Source organism: Mesocricetus auratus, unplaced genomic scaffold (genome assembly GCF_017639785.1).
Source record: "Mesocricetus auratus isolate SY011 unplaced genomic scaffold, BCM_Maur_2.0 Super-Scaffold_100009, whole genome shotgun sequence".
NCBI classification, from domain to species: Eukaryota; Metazoa; Chordata; class Mammalia; order Rodentia; family Cricetidae; genus Mesocricetus; species Mesocricetus auratus.
In genome coordinates this window covers 58,023,197-58,037,227 of record NW_024429193.1, presented here as the reverse complement: position 1 = coordinate 58,037,227, position 14,031 = coordinate 58,023,197, and the positions used below count along the sequence as shown (strand labels likewise).

General features: G+C 47.8%; 1 protein-coding gene across 1 annotated transcript in view; it reads right to left on the bottom strand.

Annotated features, from left to right (window-relative positions):
• Phgdh (phosphoglycerate dehydrogenase) overlaps nucleotides 1-14,031 on the bottom strand; it is a 30,178-nt gene that overhangs the window by 12,183 nt on the left and 3,964 nt on the right. Inside the window, exons 2-5 of the mRNA XM_040752158.1 lie at nucleotides 10,871-11,022; nucleotides 9,351-9,416; nucleotides 4,272-4,326; nucleotides 4,075-4,173 (exon numbers count right to left, since the gene is read on the bottom strand). Of these exons, the coding sequence (XP_040608092.1) occupies nucleotides 4,075-4,173; nucleotides 4,272-4,326; nucleotides 9,351-9,416; nucleotides 10,871-11,022 (372 nt within the window). The remainder of the gene's footprint in view (nucleotides 1-4,074; nucleotides 4,174-4,271; nucleotides 4,327-9,350; nucleotides 9,417-10,870; nucleotides 11,023-14,031) is intronic.

Here is a 14,031-nt window from a genome sequence, read left to right as displayed (position 1 = left end):
GCCTTTGGGGCGGTAGGGGTCATGAAGGTCACTGTTCTAGAGCAGTTAAGAATTCTAGGTGCCAGAAGCAGTGAGACGGCTTGGTGGCTAAGGATGCTTGCCACCAAGGCAGGCCACTTGAGTTTGGTCTTAGCACCCACATGGCGTGGAGGGACAGAACCAACTCCCATGGGTTGCCCTCTACCTTCCACACAGTATCACATGCTCACACTCACATCCTAAGAATAAAAACGTGAAATAAGATGGCAATAATAATTGTTTTCTGAGGTAAGAGCTGCGTGCCCTAGAAAGGGTCTGTCATGTGTGGCCGGAGCAGTGGCCGCTTAGGGACTTAACGTGGGTCACAAGTGGACTCGGTGGTGACCCAGGACATCTGAATAAACTCTCACTTCCTAGTTGACTGTGTCTGTAGATGACTTTGCTGGGCCTCAGTTTCCTGCGAGCATGGTGACCGACGCGGCCACCCTCAGGAAACAGAAGCTGGCCAAGAAACACCAATGGCCACCGGGGCCTCGGGAGCTGAGGTCAGACTCCTCACAATGCTGGTCACACAGACACTGCTAAGAGATGCTGATGGGGTCAGGAGGGAAGGAGGCACAGGGCTCAGCTCTGAGCTGGCTGGGGCTGGCTACACATCTAGGAGATACACCAGCATAAACAAGTTGAGTCAATAACTACGGCTCTTTATGTAGCAACACATTGAAGAAAAGTCCAAGGTAACAGCAGAGTGTAGGGCCTGATGACTCAGGTCACCAGCAGCCTGGCCTGCAGTGTCCCCTTCCCCTGACCTTGCCCTGGAACCCGGTTCCTCTTCAATGCCGTAAAGTCATATTGCTATTTCCACTGGACACACACTGCTAGCCACTATTTGTTCTGCAAAGGATTTTTTATAAATGTTTCAAAAGCCCAAATCTGTCTGGTTACTTTTTTGGACCCCCATACAGACACTGAGCTATAGTCTAGCTAAACTTCCTGCTAGGATGCCAACTATTCCAGCCTCTCCATGTGCTCTAGGACTTAATTCTTCTGTACACTTGAGGCAGGATCCCAGGCTAGTCTTGAATTCTTGATCCTCTCTCAGTCTCTAGAATCACAAACACACTCTACCGCACCTGGCCGAAATCTAACTGCCTCTCCTTGCTTTCTGGCATCCACAGATGATGCATGGCCTGGGCTATTGGTGAGAATGGTGGATAAGGCAAAGCTCTATGCCATCATGGACAATCGTCCACCAACCTGACAGGCTCCCTTCTTGAACCCTCCATGAATCCCTCTAAGGTACTGGGGGGTGGGGGTGGGGCAAGGGTATAGCTTATCCCCATGGAGATTATGGAAGAGGCTTTGCTGAAACCTCACCGAGCATCATTAGTAGAACAGTCAATAACCCATACCACAGCATTCTAGCCAAATGTAAAAACATAGTAGGTCCAGTTCTATTTTTACGTCAATGCCATATGCAACACTGTATTCTACACAGGCCTATAACCTTCTCTGGGCATAGTACACGTTCCATGTACACACAGAGAATGCAGTCTGGGGTGACATATGCCAAACGGATGCCACTAAGAGAAGACTTGTACTAGGAAGCTAATGCAGGAGATAGTTATTTGTATGAATGCATTCACTTATTACATAATTGAAAGAGTGCTAAAGCATTGAGCACCCTGACACATGTCTGTAATCTCAGCACTTAGGAACCAAGGCAAAAGGGTCGTAAGTTCGAGGCTACCCTGGGTAATTCAGCAAGATCCTGTCCCGAGACAAAATAATGAAATGGGCTGACTATGTAGTTCAGTGGTACAGCAACTTGCCAGCTTGTATGAGGCTCTATTATGTTCAAGGCCCAGTACCTCAAAACAAATCAAACAAAACTCCCACATTTAAAAATAGTCTAGATAAAGAGATATTTATAAATGCCCATGATCTGCCAGTTAAATTACTGTTTTCAAAGGGAACAAGACTAGCTTGAAAATGAGCTTAATAAGGATTGCTCTCAGGGCTAGTGAGATGGCTCAGCAGCCACGGGCACTTACTACAAGGGCGGACAACCTGAGTTGGATCCCTGGAACCCACATGGCAGAGAGAGCCAGGTCTCAGCCTGTCTAACCTCCACATGTGCACCGTGGTGCATGTATGCATTCTTGTGAGTACATACGCACATACATGTACATACATGTGCACACACACACACACAACACAGTAATATAGTTTCTTAATGTGATCATTGTTTCCTATTCTAGATACTTAGAAGAACTAGGTTATCTTGTTCTCTGTAGCTTTGAGGACAGACAGGAACTGGATAGTGTACAATTTCCCTGTCCCAGGAACACTGCAGAGTGGTCAGCTGAGCAGGAGAAGGCTGAAGGGCTGGGTGGGGGACAGCATCACAAGCCGTGATTTTAGGTTTACAAAGAGTGGCTCAAAACCAAGACAGACAGTAGTGACCCTCCAGAGACATCTAGACAGAGGAAGGCCCAAGAAAAGGCAACATACACTCAAAGTCCTGGTTGTAGTTAAATATGGCTAGGCATCGCTGTGCCTGCCTATAAGTTCAGGGCTCAGGAGGTTGAGGCAGGAGGATTATCAGTTTGAGGCTAGCCTCAACTACATAGCTAGACTCTATCCTAAACACATTCAAGCATGTTGTGTGAGATACTCTCAAAGCTACAAACCAACACTGAACAAACGCATGTCTGAAAAGTATCTATTACTTCTTGACATTGATGCTCAAGGCCCCGCATGGTGACACCTGTAGGTGGGGGAGCAGCTGGGCAGTACCAGATGGCTGGGAGGGAAGCACCACTATTATTCAGGAAACAAAACGGGGCTGTTTGGTTAGATTCAGCTACTGTCAAGGCCTCCTCCCTCCCCAACCCCCACACCTGGGATAATGTTCTACAGCTAGAAAAGTCTGGGTGTTGATGCCACAGGGACAACAGAAGTCATGAGGTGGTGGAGAGTCTTATTGTCTGTCCCCAAGCCAGCTGATTGGTTCCATGTGCTTAATACTGCTTAAACATGGACCTTAAGATTTTAGCTCAAGCCAGGCTTTGGTGGTGCACGCCTTTAATCCCAGCACTCGAGAGGCAGAGGCAGGCAGATCTTTGTGAGTTGGAGACCAGCTTGGTCTACAAGAGCTAGGTCTAGGACAGCCTCTAAAGCTACAGAAACCCTGTCTCGAAAAAACAAAAGAGAAAAAAAAAAAAAGGTTTCCCAGACCTGGGATGACTGATTATTGTCAAGACAATTTTCTTCATGTTTAACTGAATGAACTAAATGAAACCTTCTGGCTTCTGTAACCCATAATCCCTATAATTCCCTCAACAAACACATTAAATACGGAATGCCCACTGGCACCCATTCAATTGCCTTTGTCTGTCTGGCCTATCTGAGCAGACATGTACTGATCACAGCCAGCATCCAGCCAGAAACCTCCCAGCTCCCAGACTTGGAAAAGATAGGGTCACAGTGACTTCTGAGACAGGTATGAAGCTGTCTAGTAATTTCTTGTATCAGGACATACAAACACATTTTTAAAAAGGATCTTGGTATGCAACCCAGGCTGGTTTTGAATGCATGAGCCACCTGCCAGAGGCTCCTAAAGGTTGAGGTTATAGACATATGACACCATGCCCAATTATTAGCAACTCTAATCTTTGTTGGAATAGTGAGGGAAATAGGAAAGACAGAAAGACAATTGCCTTAACATAGGCTATAAATTATCAGAGAGGAGACACAGCAAGACCCGAGGTCATGCCTTTAATCCCAGCACTAGAGAGAATACAGGCAGGAGCTCGGTGAGATCTAGGCAGAAGGAAATCTGAGGATTCGTGGAGACAGGATCACCTTTCAGCCTGAGGTAGAGGTAAAAGCTAGTGGCTGGTTGCTTTGCTTCTCTGATCTTCAAATCTGTCTCCGGGTTTTTACTATTCATGCTACACCTGACTTTACTACTTACTTAATAAGCGACTCTAGAGATCCGTGGATGATGAAGCCTCGGCTTCCCAAGCCTAGCTATCTCTCCCAATGCTGCTTCAGAAGGGCCCCCACCCAAAGATTCTGGAAGCTCCTTACCTTCATCCCAAAGGACTGCATCCGGGTGGCTACCTCTCTTCCGATTCTGCCCAGGCCAAGAATTCCCAGCGTCTTCCCATTCAGCTCTGTCCCCATGAACTGCAACCAGACAGGCAAAAGGCAAGGAGGCCCAAATGAGGACCAAGACTGGGTCTTGGGCGCTGAGCCCACGTGGGTGAGGCAAGACAACAGCTCACCTTCTTCCGGTCCCATTTGCCGTCTTTCATCGAAGCTGTTGCCTGGGGAATCTGCCTGCAAGAACACAGCAGGTTCAGTGGGTCACCCTACAGCCCAGGAAGAAGGTGTGAGGACAGCTCAACACATCCACTGTGTGCCACTCACCGTGGCCATGGGGGCTCAGGTTCAGGGCCACTGTGTATAAGGGGAGCTGGCACAGTGGCAGCATTGGCAGGGCCTAACCTGGGAGCCATAGGCCATCTGTCTCTAGCCAGGAGGCCGGGGAAAGAATCTCAACCAACGAAGTACCAAGGAGAATGAGTGGGCTTGGCAAATTTTCTCCTGTAAGCAGTGGCTAGACTTCCAGTTTACAGGGACAAATGCTCCAATGACTCCAGGTACTGTTTCCTTCCTCATTGGGATGACTCTTGATGACAGCTCTTGTTTTCAAGGAAAGGGCAGCTGGTTATCTGCTGCCTTTTGCAGGGAATATCACATTGTCCATTCTTTTGGTATTCCTCACAACCCCACGGGACAGGCTATTGTGGAGCGCACCCATGCCACTCTCAAACAGTATTTTAAGAAAATAAAAAAGGGGGAGTATGTTACCTCCCCCAATATTCAATTATCCACCATACTTTACATTTTAAATTTTTTGACCATAGACCGTAATAATTTGTCTGCTATGGAGAGACATTGGAACAAACCCTCCCAGTCCTTGGGATGGGTCAGATGGAAGGACTTAATTACAGGAAAATGGCAGCCACCCACCCCTCTATTAGCTAGGGTCCGAGGGGCTGTTTGTGTTTTCCCTCCAGGAAGTGAGAAGCCTATTTGGGTCCCCGAACGGTGCATCAGGCATGTCGACCCCAATACTGCTCCGGATACTAGGAATGCTCACCATGATAAAAATGATCCAACCATTGCTGAACACTCAGGTAAGGGAAATATGGGCGTTGGTGAGGATTCCCCGCCATGTTGATGCCAGTTAGTCATTCCAGCTCCCTGTTCATCAAATTTTATAACACCAATAATACATTGGGAGCGGCTGCCGCCAATGAGATTAAAAAGTCAGAAACTAGACATTCTGAGTTTCCCCCTCCTAAGCCTGATACCAGGGTCAAGAAGTAGGGAAACCCAAGAGATTGCCAGCGGCATACGCCTTTAATCCCAGTGGCATACGCCTTTAATCCCAACATGCCTTTATGAGGGAACATCCTGGGTTAAAAGTTGGATTAAAAATGGGTGAATAGCCGGGCGTTGGCGGCACCCGCCTTTAATCCCAGTACTCCGGAGACACAAGCAGGCAGATCTCTTGAGTTCAAGGCCAGCCTGGTCTACAAAGCAAGTTCCAGGACAGCCTCCAAATAGTACAGAGAAACCCTGTCTCAGAAAAAAAAAATTGGTAACAAGATGGGCAGTGGTGGCACACGCCTTTAATCCCAGCACTTGGGAGGCAGAGGCAGGCGTATCTCTGTGAGTTCGAGGCCAGGCTGGACTGACAGCCTCAAACAATACAGAGAAACCCTGACTCAAAAAAAATTGGTAACAGTAAAGAGGTACTGGTATTAAGTAAAGAAAAAGAAAACGACAAAGGTATATGGAATGGAAAATTTTGTTTGCATTTAAGGTCAATTTTGTGAGTCCTCTCTAAAAACTTTTGGCCAAAAGCCTGGCCTCTCCACCTTGCATCTACAGAGTTACAAGGAGTAGGTACGGCTGTACCCCATGACTGTAGCTCAAATGGAGGAATGATAAAGAACATACAGGACTTTTTAACCTCTTAGTTCAAGGATTGGCTGGAGTTGTTCTTTTACATAGATTTCAATTAAGGAAGCTTCATTGCAACAGACTAATCATGACCTAGGGAAAAAGGATAACTAAAAGATGCATGTATGTTCTGAATGTATGCTGTGGCCACACCGGTATGTATGAAATGTGATTGTGAATGCGTGAGTGTGAACTGCTTATATGATTAAAAGGATACTTAAATCCCTTCAAAAATAGTTAAGAAGCTACCTAGATTGCTTTAAATATAGCCAAAAGGAACATCCAGCCAGTCTGTTAATGTTTTAACAGAAAAATTTAAGATGCAAATGAGGCCTTGTCAGCTAGTGAGAGCTCCACAGGTTAGATTGGGAAAGACTACTCACAGACTTAAAATAATTTTAAAAAGTTATTTGGACACAGTATAGTTTACAATCTTTGAGTGATTTTCAGAAGTTTTTGGGAAATATTTAATGGATATGTCCCTTTTAATGGGCATCTACAAATAATCTAAGTAGTAATCCCAATTTACCTAGATAGTTTACCAAGGAGGGTAGACAAATCCTTCTACTGTTATGGTCCAGCTTCAACAGTTCAAAAAAATTTTTTTAGAAAATAAAAAAGGGGGAATAATGTCCCCAGTCCCCATATGACTCATCAAATAATACACTCCTCATTTAAAAATTTTATAATGTGAATGCCAGTGAGCTTCAGACAGATTCTGGCATGATGGAACTTGAGCAACCATTGCTCAGGTCAAATGGAGACATCCATGCACTAGACAGTGGAGAAGACCCTAATTTGGGGTCGAGGGCATGTTTGTGTTTTCTTGCAGGAAAAGAATAAAGCTTCGGCAGCTGTCAGACCATTTAGTGAGATGCATGGAGCAGAGAAAAACTGGACCTGAGACCATGGGAGCCTACCTAAGCCAGTTTGAGTGAGATCTCCTAAATCAGTGTTCCTGACCCTTGATGTCATCGAATCTAGAGCCCAAGAAAGAAAGAAAACAGTCGGTTCGAGATTTCCAGTTTCTCAACAGACCTGCTGCATCAACCTTCCGGACCCATGAGTTTTCATCGTGAAGCCAATAGAGAAAAAAGGACCCATTTAAAACATTTGGACATTGGTATGGACTGTGATGAGGGGCAAAAGCCTCTTTTCAGTAATTGAACAGGACATGGTCACTTGAAATATCAGACTTGGTGGTTCCTGTTTCTGGAATCGTGCCTAGGCCAGTGTATTTTTCTGGAGAAATGCAACTTGTCCTAATGCGACAAAAAGGAGACTTTGGCTCAAGTCGCATAATCAGCTGACATTAAATCAACAAACTGCATCACCACAGGAACAAATTGGTGCTCTGTGGATAGTGCAATAAGCCTATTGTTCATATTTTTCATAATGCTACATGTGTAACATCAATGATTGTACCTAATGTATCTGTGCAAGTGCACTTTCTAAATGCTTTCCTGAGCAGATCTTGGAACAATTGTAAACTTTATCAAATTGTAAATGTAAATCACATGCGGGTTACCCTTGTAACAGAATGTAAATCACGTGCATGTTACCCTTGTAACAGATGAAGGCTGGTAGAATGTTATGGCCCAGATCTGCTTAAAGTTTTCTTTACATTGTTGAACAAGTCTCTGTGTTGTCAATCCCCGACACCCTCCGCACGTTCTCGGACACAGGCGGCGCAGCAGATGCGACAGTTATCCTCCTTCTTAGACCTCAAGACAGCTAAAGTGAGGCAGGCGGGTACCACAGTCCAAACCCGTTCACTCTGCCCTAAATGAGCCTGATACTTCCCACAAGCCCACCACCTTCCTGCCTACTCCCCCACAGACTATCTCCTTCTACTGGCTCCTATGCAGGTCTGAGTAGCCATGACTTGTGTTATTCTGTTTTCTGGATCGAACAGAGAAAGTGGCAGTTAGGGGAAAGTCAGAATTTAAGGGCAAGACAACATGTCATCAAGACCATCTCTGAGAACGACAAAGAAGAGATGGGGGTGGTATAGAGGGCACACCTTCTCTATCTGTGCCAGGCGAGCTCCATGAGAAGAGCCCAGGTCCATTCTACATTTCCTGCAGGAGGCACCTGGGCTAAACCGCTTAGCCAGTCACAGGAGAACAGCCTGAAGAGGGGAAGACCCACTAGCTCAGCCAGGCACTTCCTTCCCAGTAGGGTACAGTTTCCAGCTCATCCTGGATGAGAAATCAGCAGGGGGTGCTGGGAGGGGGTAGCCTATTCTAAATCACAGTGCCCTGCCTACTCCTTTAGATAAGCTGGCCCCAGCACTGGAGGGAAACCATTCCTGGTTCGCCACCTCAGGGATGGGAGCGGGAGAATCAGGAACACTTATCTAACAGACAAATATATCCCCGAATTTGGGTGAAACTGGGGCACGGGGCGTGGATAATCCTCCCAGGAAAGACAGATCAGATATCCTGGGAGACCTGGGGACCCTCTAGCTGAGGCTTTCCTGCAGTGCCTGCTGTTCCCTTGCCCCACTCTCCCCTCGCTGACCAGTGCAAAGTCTGCACTGCTCTGAGGGAATCCTGGAAGAAGTTAGAGCAAAGGTTAACTCCCCCAGCAGGAGGGAGAAGATAGGAATGAGATTATGTAGTCACAGCAGGCTTCAGGCTGCCTGGCTCTTCAAAAGGACCTCTGAACAGTTCCAGGCTTGGTTTTTACTAGAAAGCCTGTATCATCACAGCAACAAGAGAAATGCCTATGCAGTGTGTCCTGTCTGCCAAACAACTGCCTGGATTGTTAGGAGGAGTTCACATTATGCGATCCATCTACTTGGTCCCCAGACTGTCCCCAGAATCCTGCCAGAAGACTCCCTTCTATGGGAATCCACAGGTAGGTACACGGACAATGAGCAGGTGTTTATTCCATGTTACAACACAGCTCTAGAGGACAGTGTCGGGTAAACGCTGGGGGCCATGGCCCAGCTGTCCAAACCAGAGTCTCTTGAATGAATTAACAAGAGCTAAACCCCAAAATCTCAATGCTTAACAAGTTAGCAGCAACCTGGACACACATGGTACTTGAGGTTGCAGGGTACGGAAAGCATCCTTAAGGTTTGGGGACAAGAGAAGGCACAGCACCTAGTGGGTGAGGAGCGGTCATAAGTAGGAGGAAGAGAAGGGAGCTTGGAGTTGAGTTAGCATCCACTTTCTCATGCCTACTTCCAAGCAACCTGAGAAACTACAAGGCATCCGCATACTCAAACAGCTGTACCTTTTTCTAGGTCTGTTTGCTTTGCCAAGTAGTAATCATTGACCTGCCAGGAGGTAGCTGGGTGTCCAAAGAAGTCAGGGACTTACCTGGCCAGGCACATGATCATCCCGCAGGTGAGTTCCGCAGCACTGAGGCTGTTTCCATTAGGGGTGCTAAGGATCCAACAGAAGAGAGGTCAGTGGGCCCAGACAAATACAGAATCCTACTCTTCCAGCCCCACACTCCCATTCTGGCTTCTCTGATACTCTGTTGCCCTAAGAACCAGGCTACCTGGGCCTGCTGTCCCAGGCAGAGGCCCTCCCTCATTTCAGGCGGGTTCGAGGCAGGGAAGCACCTCACATGACAGGAAGATGGATGGGTGGTTCAGCTCTGCACTTTTTGTTTGTTTGTTTTTTTCGAGACAGGGTTTCTCTGTATTGTTTTGGAGGCTGTCCTGGAACTCGCTCTGTAGACCAGGCTGGCGGCCTCGAATTCACAGAGATCCGCCTGCCTCTGCCTCCAGAGTGCTGAGGTTAAAGGTGTACACCACTGGCCTAGCTCAGTACTCTTATTTCCAGGTCCATCCATCTACATGCTCCTCTCTTTGCTCCTTCCTAGGGTGAGCCTCTAAGCAAATCTATGACTTTCAGGTCAGCCTGCTGTCGGGTAACCCTCATCAAGTCACATCACCTGGCTTGTATTAGGAACAAAGCTCATGTTTTTTATCTCCACCTGTTTGGATTCCCCTTCTTAATCTATTTTGAACTACGGAAAAGCCTACACTTCAAAGACAATCAAAACAAAACACCAAAATAATGTTGACAACTCCCCAAACCTAACACATTCACCCTACTGGGTGTGTTCATCTCTAGAAATGAGACAATGAAAACACAAGAGGTCTAGCAAGACAGCAGAGCTTCCAGCTCTGCCGGTAGCTCACAGCTGGGGCAGGGGAACTGTGCAGGACTAGACAGCAGGAAGACGGGTTATCCTTTAACACCATTTCCACCATCAGGGACTGACCTCTGTCAGCCATTCTGTCAACAGACCCCTACCCTCCTGGGGGCAGGAGGGAGGCACAGCAGACTCGGAGTCTCCACAGTGGGCCAGGAATAGCTAGCTGTACTGCTCAGGTGCCTGCAGTAGCATGCTAGCCATGCTCTCTGTCCCGGGGCTTCTATAAACAGCACTAGCAGGGACCCCTCTTCTCTGGGGCCTAAGTGCTGGAAGAGAAGCTGGGATCTTCACTTAGACTGGTGCAGGGAATCGAAAGAAGAGACAAGATGGGATGTCACTCCACCAAAAAGCGTGTGCACCTGGACAGGGTGCAGGACCACTGAGCTAGTGAATACTGAAGAGCCAGACTGGAGTAGGAAACCTGGGAAACCTCATCTACAGTCTTCTGATTCCTACACTAAGCTACCGATGTGTGGGCCCCACAGGAGGGCAAGTGCCATACCGAGAGACTGCAAACCACAAGCTTGGGACAAGCCAACTGAACTAACTAGTCACCATCAATCACGGAGACTCGGGGCCTAGCTCAGGCCCTACCTCCCAGCTCTCATTTAAGCGCCTCTTCCCCTCTCTTTATTGGTCTCCCCACCCACGCTCGGCTTCCACAACTTACTTCATGACCAGGATGCCCTTCCTCGTGGCGGCCTCCAGATCCACATTGTCCACGCCTGTGCCAGCCCTGCCCACCACCTGGAGCTTCTCTGCTGCGTTGATGACATCAGCGGTGACCTTAGTGGCAGACCGGACGATAAGGCCTTCGCAGTCCTGGGCAGAGGAAGAAATACCCGGGTTCATACAGTTGTTCTGTGAGGCACCTGAGGCCTCAGGTGTGTTCCCAGTGGGAATGAATGCCCACTCACAGATAGCTCTGCCTTCCTGGCACACGGTAGGGTGGAGTAGATTAGAATCTACACAGGTTTGACTTGGAGTTGACACCAGTTGTAAGATACAAGTGCCTTGCCAGCACACTCCAGCAGCAGCCTACCGGCTCGAGGCATCTGATTCATCTTTCCCTAGATGGTACCCAAATTAGTAAGCACCTATAGCCAAAGGATAACCCACCCAGTATGACCAGACACTAACATTCCTGTATACAGCTTTGCTCCACAGCTGAATTCCAAAGAGAGGAAGGCAACATCTCTTGACATCAGTCTGGCCTGGGTTCACCTCTGAGCTACATCAGTTATCAGAGAGGAATGTGGGTTCCAGCCTCAGGTGCATGAGAAGCACACAAGACAGGCAGGCATAGCACCTGGCCATCGCTTTCTCCATTGGACTGCTGATGAGCAGAGATGGAATCTGATTCCCCTCCTCAAGCCCCTGGGCCAGGCACCTGGAAGGTAGTCTGTAAAGGCTGGCTGGCTGAATGAGTAAGCATTATTGACAGACAGACATGCCTGCCAAAACGAAAATGGTTCCCGAGACAAGAACCCACAGGAAGGGAGAGGGGAGGGCCATGAGCCCAAGCCACACCATCTGCAGCTGCTCAGAGGCTCAGGCAATAGCACATTAAAAATCACATGTGAAAATTAAGCTGGGCATTGGTGGCGCACGCCTTTAACCCCAGCACTCGGGAGGTAGAGGCAGGTGGATCTCTGTGAGTTTGAGGCCAGCCTGGTCTAGAGAGCGAGTTCCAGGACAGTCTCCAAAGCCACAGAGAAACCCTGTCTCCGAAAGGAAAAGCAAAATAGCACCAAGCCCCAGAGGCCAAAGTTCAGGCAGGTCACTGGGACAAGTTACCTCATTCCCTATCCCCAAACCCCACAGGTAATGAAGGACAGTTGGAGTAATGGCCCCTCAGAGGTGCTCTCTGTCAGGTCCTGTCTCCCCAGGCATGATTCTGAAGACAGAGAATCTGTCCCCTAGGGTCAGGCACACACTGCATTTGCTGTGCATCAGCCAGGAATTGGGGGACAAGTGCGGAGTGGTTAAAAGCTGAGAGAACAGAGCTGTTTGATCTCTGCTGGGGAGAGAGGGCGAAGCGCCTGCCAGGTGGAGGGTATTTACGCTGCGCGAGGGGTGGCTTAAATGCTGGAATGGACGCCTGCTCTACAGCAGTTGTAGGATCCACAGCGACAGAATTCAAGGCCAGTCCAGGCAACACGAGACCTTGCCTTAAATAAGAGTAAGAGTGGTTATAGAATCACTTCTCTGGAGCTATTGATGCTCCAGGCGTACTCATTGATCTGGTCAGAGTGATAGAGATACAGAGAAATCCTGTCTCAGGGGGAAAAAAAGTGATGAGTGCGGATCTCCAGTAGGTTTTGGAAAGGGAGATAAAGTTGGAAGGACCAGGAGAAACATAAGAAACACACTGGGATGAGCCGGGCGGTGGTGGCGCACACCTTTAATCCCAGCACTCAGGAGGCAGAGGCAGGCAGATCTCTGTGAGTTCGAGACCAGCCTGGACTACCAAGTGAGTTCCAGGACAGCCTCCAAAGCCACATAGAAACCCTGTCTCGAAACAAACAAACAAACAAACAAAACACACACACACACACACACACACTGGGAAATCGACAGAAAAAAAACTCATGGTGTGGTGAGGTCACTGAATACTTTAGCAGGAGTTTGTAAGTTCAAGACCAGCCTGGTGACAGAGCAACCATTGTCTTCAAAACAAATAGCAACACTTAACACTCACAGAACTAGGAACTTATAAAAAGGCAGGCATCAAACAGAAAGACGTGAAGAGGAAAGGCTGAACAGCAGTGCTATGAAGATTTAGAGGAAAAATCATTAGATTTTCAGAATCCAGATGAGCTAAAGACATTTAAAATAAAGCACTAGAGAAAAGCTCATATTGAGTTGTCTTAAGATTTTGGGATGACAATGTCTTTTATAAGAAATACACACACTTCAGAATCTGTAAGAAAATGGCCATATTCTTTCTAAATGTAAACCTTTACAAAAAGAAGGTCTCATAAAAAGAATGAAAGGCAAGCCAGGAGTTAGTGGCGCATGCCTTTAATCCCAACACTCAGGAGGCAAAGGCAGGTGGATCTTTGTGAGTTCAAGGCCAGCCTGGTCTACAGATCTTCCAGGTCAGGCTCCAAAGCTACACAGAGAAACCCTGTCTTGAAAAACAAAAACAAACAACAAACAAAGCAACAACAAAAATCTAAAGAAAGGCAATGGTCTTCATATGGGAAGAAAATCCCATGAGCCACCAAAAATAACTATGTTCCTTCAAAGAAATTGAACGTGAGTGTAAGTAGAGCCTAGAGGCAGGCTTGCTGTCCTGAGTCTTGTGTGTGGGAGCCTGAGGACTGCCACGGATTTAGACCAGCCTGGCTCACACGGTGAGTCCCTGACACCAAAAGACAAAACAAGGGCTGGTGAGGTGGCTCAGGTGAAAAAAGATTCTTGTGGCACAGTCCTGGGATGCCGCACCCAGGATCCCTTGGCGAAAGGAAGAAAAAAAAAACATCTGAAAGTTGCCCGCTGCCCATCCCTAATCTCACATACACATACAAGCAGGCAAAACACCCATCTCCATGAACTAAAACTAAAACTTCGAATGTCCACTTCAGGTTTACCACTTGTGAAAAGAAAACTGACCGTTCCCTGAGGGTGGGCCCATGGGGAAAGGACAGTGGGCACCGCACAGCCTTTGCGAGGGCGCCTGGGCATTGGATGGAGGCTTAGCAGGCCTCTGCAGCCAGCAAGCACACTTTTGGGTAACTGGTAACATTAGACCTGCCCGGGAACTGATCAACCCCGGAAGAAGGATCCAAGTTCAACTGACAAGCAGAGTATGGAGCAAGTGTGGGG